General features: G+C 38.8%; 1 protein-coding gene across 1 annotated transcript; it reads left to right on the top strand.

Moving 5' to 3' along the window:
• The first annotated feature begins 125 nt into the window (after window positions 1-125).
• On the top strand, window positions 126-9,464 carry LOC102230751 (arfaptin-1-like). Its single transcript, XM_014473806.2, has 8 exons — window positions 126-320; window positions 2,220-2,338; window positions 3,275-3,371; window positions 3,842-3,960; window positions 4,032-4,253; window positions 5,190-5,347; window positions 5,443-5,617; window positions 6,656-9,464. Exons 2-8 carry the CDS (start codon window positions 2,231-2,233, stop codon window positions 6,809-6,811), a joined length of 1,035 nt encoding a protein of 344 aa, XP_014329292.1. The 5' UTR covers window positions 126-320; window positions 2,220-2,230; the 3' UTR covers window positions 6,812-9,464.
• The last annotated feature ends 2,565 nt before the right edge of the window (window positions 9,465-12,029 follow it).

The raw sequence follows: 12,029 nt of genomic DNA, 5'->3' as shown, positions 1-12,029 counted from the left end.
ACAAATGAAATGTTTTGAAGAAAGAAAAAAAGACAGAAACCAAACGCACAACTTGTGACCTGAGAACATCACCGCCCCTCCGGTGAACCCAGGAGAATAAACCGAACACTCCGTCCAACAAACAATCCTTTCAGAAAACACTTCCGGGAGATGCGTTGGACGCTTTTTTTCGCCACTTTTAGTCTTAACGCTAACTTTTTAGATAAACTCTTTCATAGTTTTGCAAAAATAAAAAGTTAACAAAGACGTGGGGATAATCCGACACGTAGAAAGTTGAAGACAAGAGGAAGAAAATCAGGAGGAGTCGCTTTTTCTAACAGGTAAAAAAAGAAAAGAAAGACAGAAGAGAAAAGCTCGTAGGTGTGATGTCGCCTGTTTGTTTGTGGTTTTGCTTTAATGTCACAAAGAGGTTTTTTTTTAACGGTCATAACGGTCAACCTACCGCTGCTAAAGCTCAGTTTTCTGTGAATTTATGAATTAAAGTTTGTGGGGAAGTAAAGTTCAGGGGATCTTTGAAACGAACACACCCATCAGGGAAACTGCACTCAAACTGATTTCATGCTTCATTCAAATATGCTGGCAACGTTTTAATGTCTTTAAATCTTATTTCTGCCTGTCTTACTGAGTCTTATGATGTACATTTAGCAGATTTATCTAAAGATGATCTCTGTGGAGCTTTAATGTTGCTAAATTATTGTAAAAAGCAGCGAAAAACTTTAAAAATACTGGAGATTATTTTATAGATTGTTGCAAGGAAGTCTGGATGATTGAAGGACAACATAAAGAAATGAAGGGTTGATTCAAGACCTCTGGATAATGCTCATTATATAGTAACCTGTTGCTCTGCATGTTCTGGTTTTAAAGCGTCATATTTTAATAAATAAACAAAAACTCTGAGAGGAAGTAGCAAAGATCTTCCTTATCATAAACAGAAGTAGATAAAACACCTGCAGGGCTCAGTTTGTTCCTGTCATGGTTTTATGCTGCAACCTAACGTTTCAACACACAGTTGCTCAATAACAGCAGATGTGATCCATCAGGATAGTGTGTAGGTCAAAGGTCAGCGTTATGAGTTATCAAAGATGAGATATGTGCACTTTGTACTCAGCCTATATAAAGTGTTTATTATCAGTGACAGGAGATGCAGGCGTGGGCCAAAATCACTGAGTTATAAGTATTTGTGGGCCAAAAACATAAAATTAAAATAAAGTCGTCTGATTTTTGTTTTGCTTTCTGTAGAAAAATAAAAACAAAAGAAAAATCAGTATAGATCCAAAATTTACAAAGGATTTTTAATGTTTGCTGTGTTTAAAAAATAAAAAAAAGGCATTAAGGCATTATTTTTATATTCTTTCAGGTTTGGTTGAACAAATTAATTTTGTTATAAAAGCAGGATCTGGGTCACTTTCTTTTAAAACGCTTGTTATATTTGGCCAAGTTTAACAAATTATATAAAAGTTCATTTTAGTGAAGCAAAGTCGGATTTTCAGTAAAAGTCTCTGGATAAACGTGGATCGACTTTTTATAAAAGTTTGTAACAAAATGTCAGCAGAAAGTCAGTCTGAGGGCCACAAATGGCCCCCGTACCACATGTTGGACACCCACGGTGCCGACGTTACCTCAGATCCGTCCTGTTGATGAAAGCAGGTTTAACGCATCAGAACTGCAGGGTTTTGCGGCCTCCGCTGACTCACTGCGTTTACCAGCTTCAAGCCATAGACGGTTTTATGGAGAAAGATGTGGATGTAATGTGCTTTTGTACCACCAGAGGGAGACATAATATGATGTTTGAGATAAATTAGTGAGACTGATGGGATTGGAACAGAAATTAGGTAAATAATTTACACCTGAATGAGTCACGAGTCAGTTTATTGGCTTGATTAAAATATAAACTAAAAACAAACCAGTGCAAAACTTGTGCTTCAATTAATTCACATTTATTGTCACATACTCTGATCTTTATTTGGTAAATAAATGAGTTACAGACTAGAAATTAAAGTTGGTTGAAGTTACTCCTGATGCCTTAAAGCAGTAAAATGACCGAAATTCTGATGTCATAAGTCGGTTTATTGTTTCTGATTTGTTAAACTAAATCTTGTTTTTAAGCAGATGATATTTTATTTAAGGCATTTTGCAGAGGAGGCAGAAAGTAACAGACCTTTAATTAAACGTCTTTAATAAAAAGTTTTAAACTTTGAGCTGAATTTTTTTCTCTTTAGACTTTAGGAAGATGATGGAGGCTTCGGAGGAGAACGGAGACGTTGCTGCGGCGTCCAACACCACAGAAGAAGAAGAAACGCCTCCAGAGGAGAGACGTCATGACGACGTGGACTTAAAGGTGAGACCAGCGTTTGGACTAATGAGACGGAGCGTTTTTAAGTCCGTTTCCAGGGAACAGAGTTTGATGTGACCTTTGCTGAGGCGCATCAGGGCTGGTTCTGCGTCATCACGCGTTCCTCCGTCTCCTTAATGCGACGCAGCAGCGCTGAGTCTTCCTGCTGTTGTGAGGACCGACCTCACCCTCCTGTGTTTCTGCTGCAGAATCTAACGCACCAACATCTGTGTCAGGTGGCTGTTCCTGTGACCTTTGACCTCTCTGACCCCAAGCTGAGGGAGTAATATCCAATATGGCAGCCCTGATGGGTTTTGATCCGGGCTAACTCGATTGGTTAGCTTTGTGACCCTTGAACTTCTTACTGCTGGGGCCGTGATGCATTCAGAAACAGTTTGAAATTAGAGTTTAGAGAATAATTTGAGATAAAAATATTTATCTCAAATATTTTTGTTTTATTTTAGCTTCATTATTTTAGTTCTAACAAACTCTGAGTAGCAGTAATAATATTCAGCTAACTGGAGTAGCTTAGCTTCATCTAATATGGATGACAGTGATGGCGGCCCCCCGGGTTGTAAAGGTCACACAGACAGTGGGAAGCCTGGAGACGACTGGTGATGACTGGAACGGTGAAGAAATGTGGATTTATAGCTGAAAATGGTTGTTTAATTTTTCTGACATCTAATGTTTCCTTTACAGAATTAGTTTTCATGTTTTTCATGCTAATACTCAGTAATTCAGTGCAGTGGCTCGTTGTTTTGTTTTTAACATGTAACATTGTTTAATGTTGATTAAATACACTTGGATTGAATACTTCAAAATAATGTTCCACTTTTGGTTGTTTTTGCCATAAAAATCCCATAAAATGTGTTGAACTTTGTGTTTTGTAGCAGGACTAAGTGATGGTTTAATGTGTGAATAAATTGTTTTCTCTCTCTGCAGGAAGCAAACAGTAACTCCAACCACACTAGTGAAGACGCGACTGACAGTTCGACGAAGGCAGCAGCAGAGGTCACCGTGGAAACAGACGAAAGCCAAGGTAAAGGTTATTGTTTTTTTATTTTTCTGCCAAAAACTGGATGACAAAAGTTTGGTGTTTGGTTTCAACTGGACAGTTTTGTTTACAGAGACTTTATAATTTATTTTATTTGTAGTTTTTGTTTATTTATTTTGGATATTAAAAATGTCTTCCAGTTCTAAGTGTTCATTAGAATTTAAAGTTTTAACAATGTGTTTTTTTCATTATTATACTATTACCATGATATTACTGGAAAATGGTCTCAAAACATCAATATTATCGTTTATTGCAGCAACTTCTGGGAGAATTTATTTCCAGCAAAATGTATAATGCCAGTCTATATGCAAATACAAATATTGATTCAATAATTGTTTTAATTTATCATCCGGTTATTTGATTTAATATTTACTGACAGCCACTGTCATGACATAAGAATTTTAAAAATATGTAAGAAAAATAAAAAGGAAAACTGATTTCTCCTTTGTCTCCAGAGGCGACGGTCACTCCCCAGAAACCAAACGGTGGGCCTGTGGTCATCGAAGCCAGCAACAAGAACCTGGCCAGCGAGAAGCTGGAGCGAGTCCGCAAGTGGAGCATCAGCAAATACAAGGTGGGCGGAGCCTAACCCAGCAGCCTCGCTCACGGCTGCCGGATCTGACGGCGCTGTCTCTGCCGCCGCAGTTCACCCGGCAGGCTCTGGCCGAGCGGATGGGCCGCGGCTCCCGGACGGTGGACCTGGACCTGGAGCCGCGCCTGGAGCTGCTCAGAGACGACCGGCAGCGCTACGACCACATGACCAAGCTGGCTCAGACTCTGGCCAATCAGTTCGCCCAGTTCTCCGTCACCCAGAAGACGATGGCCAACGCCTTCACCGAGCTCAGCTTCAAAACCAAGAACCTCCACGTGAGTCCTGAGGAAATCCACTGGATCCACAACAAACTGCTGGTTTTCTGCCTGCTTTACTCTTAAGCTGTTTTCACACCCGATAGTCCAGTAGAATCGGCTTGATTTGGGACCACAGTGAATAATTTGTTACATTTTCAGCTGGTGTGGTTCTCTTTCACACTGCACCGAGTGAAATAATCCAAACTTACTGAAAAGTTTGGATGTCAGTAAGTTCCCCTCCCCGCCTGTGGGGGCGCTGCACCAAGAACTACTGAAGGAAATGACTCAAAAACCTCTGAAGAAAACACTTGCTACGTTTCTGTTCAACTGTTTGAAATGTGTAAAAAGGAAAATCAACCTTTATTGGTGGGGGAACCACCAATAAAGGTTGGTGGTTTCCCCATATTTTTGACAAAAATATTTTTTTGTCAAGCAAACAAAAAAATGTTTTTCGAGTTTTACCATTTCCATCAACCTTCAAAAACGTTGATGTAACCACAGCTGCTGCGCGAAACTTCCTTCTTCACGAAATGTAAACAAAAATGGACTAGAGTCCAATTTTAGCAGTTGTAGGATTTTGTCTTTTGACTTTGGTAAAAGACACCGAATCATTTCTCCCACTAGCGTTAGACTCGTGTGTTTGGTTGGTTGTATTTACCCAGAATGCCATGCGCTGTAGTCTTCTTCCTGCTTTTAGACCGGTCTCTGGTCCACTTGGCGTTCACAGATAAACTGAAACCGCACCGGAGTTCACTTCAACCAAATAAAGACTGAGATCAAAGTTCATTTTTTTGATAATTCATACCTCCCCAAACAAACCAACTTTCTAGACAAACAAACTAGAGTTCAGTTATAGCCTGGTCCAACCCTGGTGTGAATCTCCTGTAATATGTCAGACTTGTTTGTTTCATTTTGTATCATATCAGACGTCGTATCATCCTATCGTGACCGCAGGTGGAGTTTGACATGAACGCTGAGGCTCAGAGGTTTCTGTCGAAGAGCACAGAGACCCTGCAGTCGGCCATCACCGCCTTCACCTTCGACATGAACACCCTGGTGAACAAAACCATCGAGGACACCATGATCAACGCCAAGCAGTACGAGGCTGCCAGGTGGGTGGAGCGCATAACTCCACAGAGCTGCAGGGGGCGCTGTAGGGTTGAAAACTCTGGTAACAGGTCTTCATGTTTACCCCTCTGGTGTCCAGGATCGAGTATGATGCATACCGAGTGGACCTGGAGGAGCTGAACATGGGCCCACGGGACACCACCACACTGCCTAAGCTGGAGCAGGCCCAGAAATCCTTCCAGGGCCAGAGGGAGCGGTACGAGAAGGTCCGGGACGACCTGTCCGTCAAAGTCAAGCTGCTGGAGGAGAACAGGGTGAGACGGAGCGCAAGGTTCTGTTTATGATACAAGTTACACAACCAACAACTCATAACTTTAAAGGAGACCCGTTATGTTTCCTTGAACAGGTTGTATAAAATCAGTTCGTTGCTTCTTTTTTATATATATATTATGTTTATTAGATATTTTAAAAATTTATACAGAAAAGAAAAAGAACAATAACACGACAAAACTTCTACATCACAGATACAGAAAACAAAAACAGGAAGCATGTACATAAATTACAGCAATTATATGAGAAAAGTAACCAATTTATATATAAACTGAAAGTCTTACATCATTTGGGTTCACATTGGACTTTTCATTGAAATATTCAAGAACACGTTCCCATCTTTTTTTAAAAGAATAGAGTTTCCCATTCAGACAGAATCTCAATCTTTCTCTGTTCGTTACTTTTTTTTTGCACAATATAATTTTTAGATGAAATTTCATTCTGCTCAGTTCTGCCTGTGTTGAGCAGAATGAGCTGTTTCAGTGCTCTGTCACTTTAAATCCCAATGAGCTGCTGCTGGCCACGCCCCCCCAACTGAACGTTTACACTCACACGTGAAAATGGCTACAAACAGATGCGCAATTATAAAACCTTACAACTTTGAAAAGCATTAGTAGAGCCTGCTGTACAACCAAGAAGAATGCAGGAAGTGGTTTCTGGGTGGTAAGTTAACAACAAAACACTTGTCTTTTCCAGCAGCCATTGTACAGCAATAAAACCAGCTGGAGCTCAGCTTGGGTTGCTAGGTGACGAGCGGAATTCCGCGGAGGTTGCTAGGTAACAGGCTTGGGTTGCTAGATGATGTTACATTCCGAAAGTTGTTGAAACTGCTAATTTTTCAGACACTAAAAAACATTACCTTATTCCCAAAAATGATTGGATGTTTTTTTTTAATACTTGTCTGCTTTTAGAATCAGTAGAGACTCAAATGGAAGCACAAAAACGTGCAAATTTTGCATAACGGGATCCGTTTAAAGACAGAACAGCAGCTGATTAACCGTGGCTTCGCTCTCTGCCTGCAGGTGAAGGTCCTCCACAACCAGCTGTGGCTGCTCCACAGCGCCGTCGCTGCTCACTGCTTGTCATGTCACAGTTTCCTGGAGAAAAACATGCAGCAGGCCGTTGAACACCTAAGCCTCGCCAGCGCTGACGCCCCCTCCTGGCTGGAGGAGAGCTGACGAGCATCAGGATCAGTTTGAGTGACTTTAAGATGCGTTTGAAAGGTTTCTGTTCGCTTTATGCTCTAAAAGCTGGGAGTTAGAAGAACAGTAATTTATTTTGGGTGATGAAAGGGACATTTGGGTTTGATATGAAGTTGTTCTGAAATTATTATTGTTCAAAAATTGAATTTTCTGTTTTTGAATCACATATTTAATTGGAAGAAAACCAACAAACCCTCTTTGTTTCCTCGATGGCCCGGATTCAAGGCGTTGTTTGGTAAATCCGTTAAATCCTTTGAGAGGCATTAAGCTTCTCTTTGAACTCTGAAAATCTGCTGCCGCTGCAGTCAGAAAGTCACAAAAGGTGCCTGAACGCCGTGTCTGGAAAACAACTTCCGAGTGGATTAAGGATCTCAGTCCTCAGCCCACTAAAACCTCATACCTCTGTTTGCATTTCCTTTATTAGAAAACTAAACACTCAGGCAGCTGTCTGACTTTACAAGCTGAAAAACATCTTTTCTAATACATTTACTTTATTCACTTCAGGAAAATCATTTTTAAGAGCTGAACCCAAATTCAGAGGAGAAGAATGAGGTTTTAAAGTTTATAAAGATTCAGTAAAATATTAACGAACCTCCATTCTGACTCCAGACAGCTGAGGGAACGACGATCTGTCTTGTTCCCAGCAGCAGATTCAGCTTCAACACCTTTACCAGCTTTAAGGGACCAGTAGTTTGGATCAAGCCATATCTCAGATGCTGAGGTTTATTTTGAACCTGAGTGTCGGTAGCACTCGTTTTGGTGAACCAAAGACTGAAATTTATTTTGTATTCATGTTGATGATGATGTCTTCTTCTTTGTTAAAGTTTAGCTCTCTTTAGCTTTATATTTGATGTGATTAACAACCAATTAGCTGTTCTGTTGGTCGCATAACAGAAAAATCTGCAATTCTTTAATTTCTTTCTTCTTCTATCAGCTAAATTAAATGTTGCTGGAAATCTTCCAATGATGGTTTAATCTCGAACTAAATATTTGTGTTTGTTCACTTCCTTAAAGATGGTGGGATGAAAATGCTATTTCCTTCAAGTGATGTTTCATTCTTAGGCCAAACATTTTTCTGTTTATTTAGTGACTCTTCAAACACAACTTTAATTCCATGAGACTTTGTGATTTATTTTGTCCTTATTTATCAGGTTTAATAATAAACTAATACAACTTATTTTCTACAAGCCACAAAGGGAAACAGAAGATCACCGTATGCTGATGACGTTAAAGTCTTTGTAGCTTTGCGTTAACAGCAGGTTGAGCCATTTTAAAGACAATTCAGTAACATTTTTCTCTCTAGTAACAGTCTATATAACACCAACTAACTAAATATGGGAAAGTTTATACTTTATCTTTCCTTAGCGGCGCCTTCGCTGGATGGAGACTCTTCTATGTTCTCAATGATTTATGAGAAACGTGGCCGGATCTCTGCAAACGTGGAAACCTTTAGACGATGTGGATGCTGCGATGCCTTCAGTTCTCACCAAACTGTGCTGCTTTGTTTGTGGCAGATACAACCGACCCAAACAGCACCGTTCTGCTCCTCCTTCAGTTGTAGGTCATTAGGTCAAGGGTTCAGTTTGGGGGAAGCTGTTTTCGTCACACAACAGGGTCCATTGATTGGAGGACAAAGAAAACGTTGCTGATTGCGACAAAGGCAACAGATAGTCGTCACACTAGTATCACGAAACGTTAATCGTTTGGGTTTAATTCCACCTGCCCAGTGAGAGTCAAACTGGACCATAAAATAGCCGACCAAACCAGTCCGTACCGGACCGCTCAATGGAAACGAGGCAACTGTGCTTTCATATCCAAAATGAAGCCACAAATTCAAGAAAATCAAACCTCCCTAAGGAAGGTTTGTTAAAAGTCTTGTGGATCTATGACGCTCCATAAAACATAATTATGTCCCCAATATGTCCTTAACATTCTCCCAAACACCCACCAAACTCCTCTGAGGCTCCTGAGTATCTCTAATGGTCAGCTACCTCACACCATGAGATCTCCTTAATAATGAATCCTTAGTATTTTCTTATAATCCCCACAAAATCTCCACCAAGACTCTGCAAAGACCGACCCTGTTTTAATGTTTTCATCTCAGCTTGGTCTTCATCCAGTTTCCAGCTTTTTCTTAAATTCTAACATTCCAGATTCTTTACAGCTTTCTGCACTTTGTTCAGTTTAATCTGTACTCCAAAGTAAAATCCCAGTTTATTTCCAGGCTGTCATTGTTGGAGGGAATAAGTGAAGTATTTGATTCATTAGAAGATTTCAGAGCGATTATCTGAGATATTCTTCAACACCAAATCTTTAAGTTGGGAGCAAATATGGACCAAAATGTCTCTTTTAAATGACAAGATTATTGATTTATGTTAAAGATTTAATGAGTTATTTTGTTTACTAAAGTCAAACCTTTATGTGCTTTAAGTGTTTCTTATGACTTTTCTGTTCTGTTTGCTCTTGTATCTATGAATGTATTTCTTCTTTTCTGTCCTTCACCTCGAAAATAAGACAAACTATGCAAATACTGTGGATCCTTGTGTGCAATAAAGTCCTGACTTTAGTTATGTTTAAGCTGCCAATATAACAAACAGGTGCCTTTAATAAATGACACGTTTATGGGAAAGATTTGTTTTAAGGTTTTAATTTTAGAATGCGACAGGAAACCTTCCAGATTTAAACTGTTATATTTTCAGGTGATAAAATCTTTATTTTTTGACTCCCAAACTATTATTTTGATGTTTGACTTAATCAGTTTATATTCTTGTTTCGGTATTATTTAATTTTAAATTGAAGTGGGATTGTTCTTCTTTTGTGTGACCTAAACTTCATAAAAGTTCATTATGAAGTAAAATGACATCATTTTCATAAGATTAAGTGAAAAATATGTTAGAATCTGCTGGAAATTAATTAAGATAAATCAATATCTTTGAGCAAAGGGTGAAAACTTTTTACCTTTTCTTCAAATCTGCTTATTAAAACACATAGTAAGTAGTTAATGCAGCATTATTTCCTCAGTTTCTTTGACTTTTATATTTCTCAGCTGTTTCCACCAGGCTGTTTCCTGTTTGGGATTTTTCTCATCCAGGTAAAGTCCTGGATTTTTTTCCAGTTTTCCTGCATCAATAGCAGGGTTGGTGGTTTCCTGGGGTTTCTCCTTTGGAGTCAGGATGTGTCAGCGTTTCAGCTACTCGCATCAAACAAATTATCATGACAACTCTTATCTAGAAAGATTCACAGTTAGAGGTTAAAGTCTGGAAAATGTTTACGTTTTTTTTTTGGCTATTATTGATAGAAAGTTGTGTGTTTAGCCTGTAAAATACACCAACAAATTACTGACAACACATTTCTGTTGGATTTTCTGTTATTTTAACATTGATTTGTTCAACTGATTGGTTTTTAGGTACTTTCTACTCTCCCATAGTTTTGATTTCACCTTCCTCCTCTTTTTCTTTCACTTTTAAAGTCAAGAGACTCTCTGTGAAGAAAACTTTAAGGTGTTTACAGGAAAAGGGGAAACTACTTTCTAAAATAATCCTTACATTTTGGACCTTTGAAATGCTTTGGATCAAGTATTTTTAATGTCTGCATTAGTTTATCCATTTTAAAGATGTGAATATATTTTAAAACATGTGAAGTTTGAATCATGTTTTGCTTTAACATGATTTCCACTCACTAGGTGATAAAATGACCGACTTTAAATTCAGAGGTGTGGTTTACCTGAAAATGCTTCACAGTTTTGTGGATCTGAAAATAATTTTGTTTTGTGACTCTTATCTGCGAATCAAAACTAACTTTCAAGATTTTTTTTGCAACTATTTAAGGTTTAATGTCAATTTAGTGAACATCATGTTCTTTAAACAGGGTGTTGGTAATCAAGTGCTTCTAAAAATCTAATGTAGGCTTTATAAGTACATTTTAATAAAAAGTGACGAAAAATATGTTTAAATATGTGTCCATCAATCCGTTGTCTAAACCCACCTGTCCTATCTGGGTCACCTTGGGGCGTCACAGCGAGGAAACGGGGTTCCTGTAAACGTAGACTGGATTTCAAAATGGCGGCGCCCATAGCCGTTGTTTACGGTACTTATAACGAACATTGTTTTAAGCTTTACTTTCCACAAGCTAACACCACTTCAAGTTTCTTGAGTTTCACAGTGTATGAGCTACATATACCACTGATTTTAAACGCATTCTTACATGTGTGTCTTGCAACAAAAAAACGAATTCTTCGGCGCGGCCATATTGAAACGGAAGTTAGCCTTAAGCTAGTTTACAGTTAGCGCATTGAAACGGGCTCGAGGGGGCGCACGAAACACGATGCAGGCCGAGCTTACATTATTATTCAATTCCTGCTCCATGTTTTGCATGAAAGAAACATGGAAATAATCACACAGTCATCTTTCTTTCATTGTTTTAAAGCTTGGGATAAAAGGGGATTCCTATGAGTCATCACTGTAATCAGCAAAGCAGAATCTAAAAATAAAACAGCTTATATTGGTGTTTTTTTAAATGTTCATCAAAAACAGTAAATCAAAAATGCCTTTGAATTATATCAGTTTGTTTTAATTTAATTCAGGGTTTAAACAATAAAATGACATCAGTGTGCCGTAGAGTTTGTCTTCCTTTATACGGGAGATGAATGCAGTGATATTTATGTAAGGGTTTGGTCTGTTTGAGCCTGTGCTGCTTTAGAAACACACGATTATCCACCTGGCAACAACAAGAGGCTCCACTGTTTGTCAGTTTGAGTCTGTGAATGCTCTGCATGCAGGCTCATTTCCTTCAACAGCTTAATCTGAGAATGGAGCTTTACAAAGAGCGCCTCATTATAGAGAAAGTTCTGCTCAAAGTGACTAAATGGACTCAAAGAAAAAGAGTTTATGAAGCTGCCAAGACTGTTAAAGCTTAAAATGTATTTGTTTTTTTTTTAACCATTACTTGTTTTGTATTAATGTGCCAAGCTTTTAGACAAATAGATAGCTAATACCACGTTGTTCTGAGCTGAGATGACTCAAAAAAGTAGAAAGTACTCCTGAATCAGTGAATCTGCTGACACTGAGCCAGGCTCTGGTTCTGTTGGGAGTTTCTTCCTGTTAAAAGGAAAGTTTTCCTTTATGCTGTCACTACATGCATATCAGTATGAGGATACTGTGGTGAAAATACTTTTAGAAGTACTTTTACTGCACTC

The sequence above is a fragment of the Xiphophorus maculatus genome, chromosome 14, assembly GCF_002775205.1.
Source record: "Xiphophorus maculatus strain JP 163 A chromosome 14, X_maculatus-5.0-male, whole genome shotgun sequence".
NCBI classification, from domain to species: domain Eukaryota; kingdom Metazoa; phylum Chordata; class Actinopteri; order Cyprinodontiformes; family Poeciliidae; genus Xiphophorus; species Xiphophorus maculatus.
The sequence above is the reverse complement of the archived record's forward strand: the minus strand, read 5'-3'. Positions and strand labels throughout refer to the sequence as shown.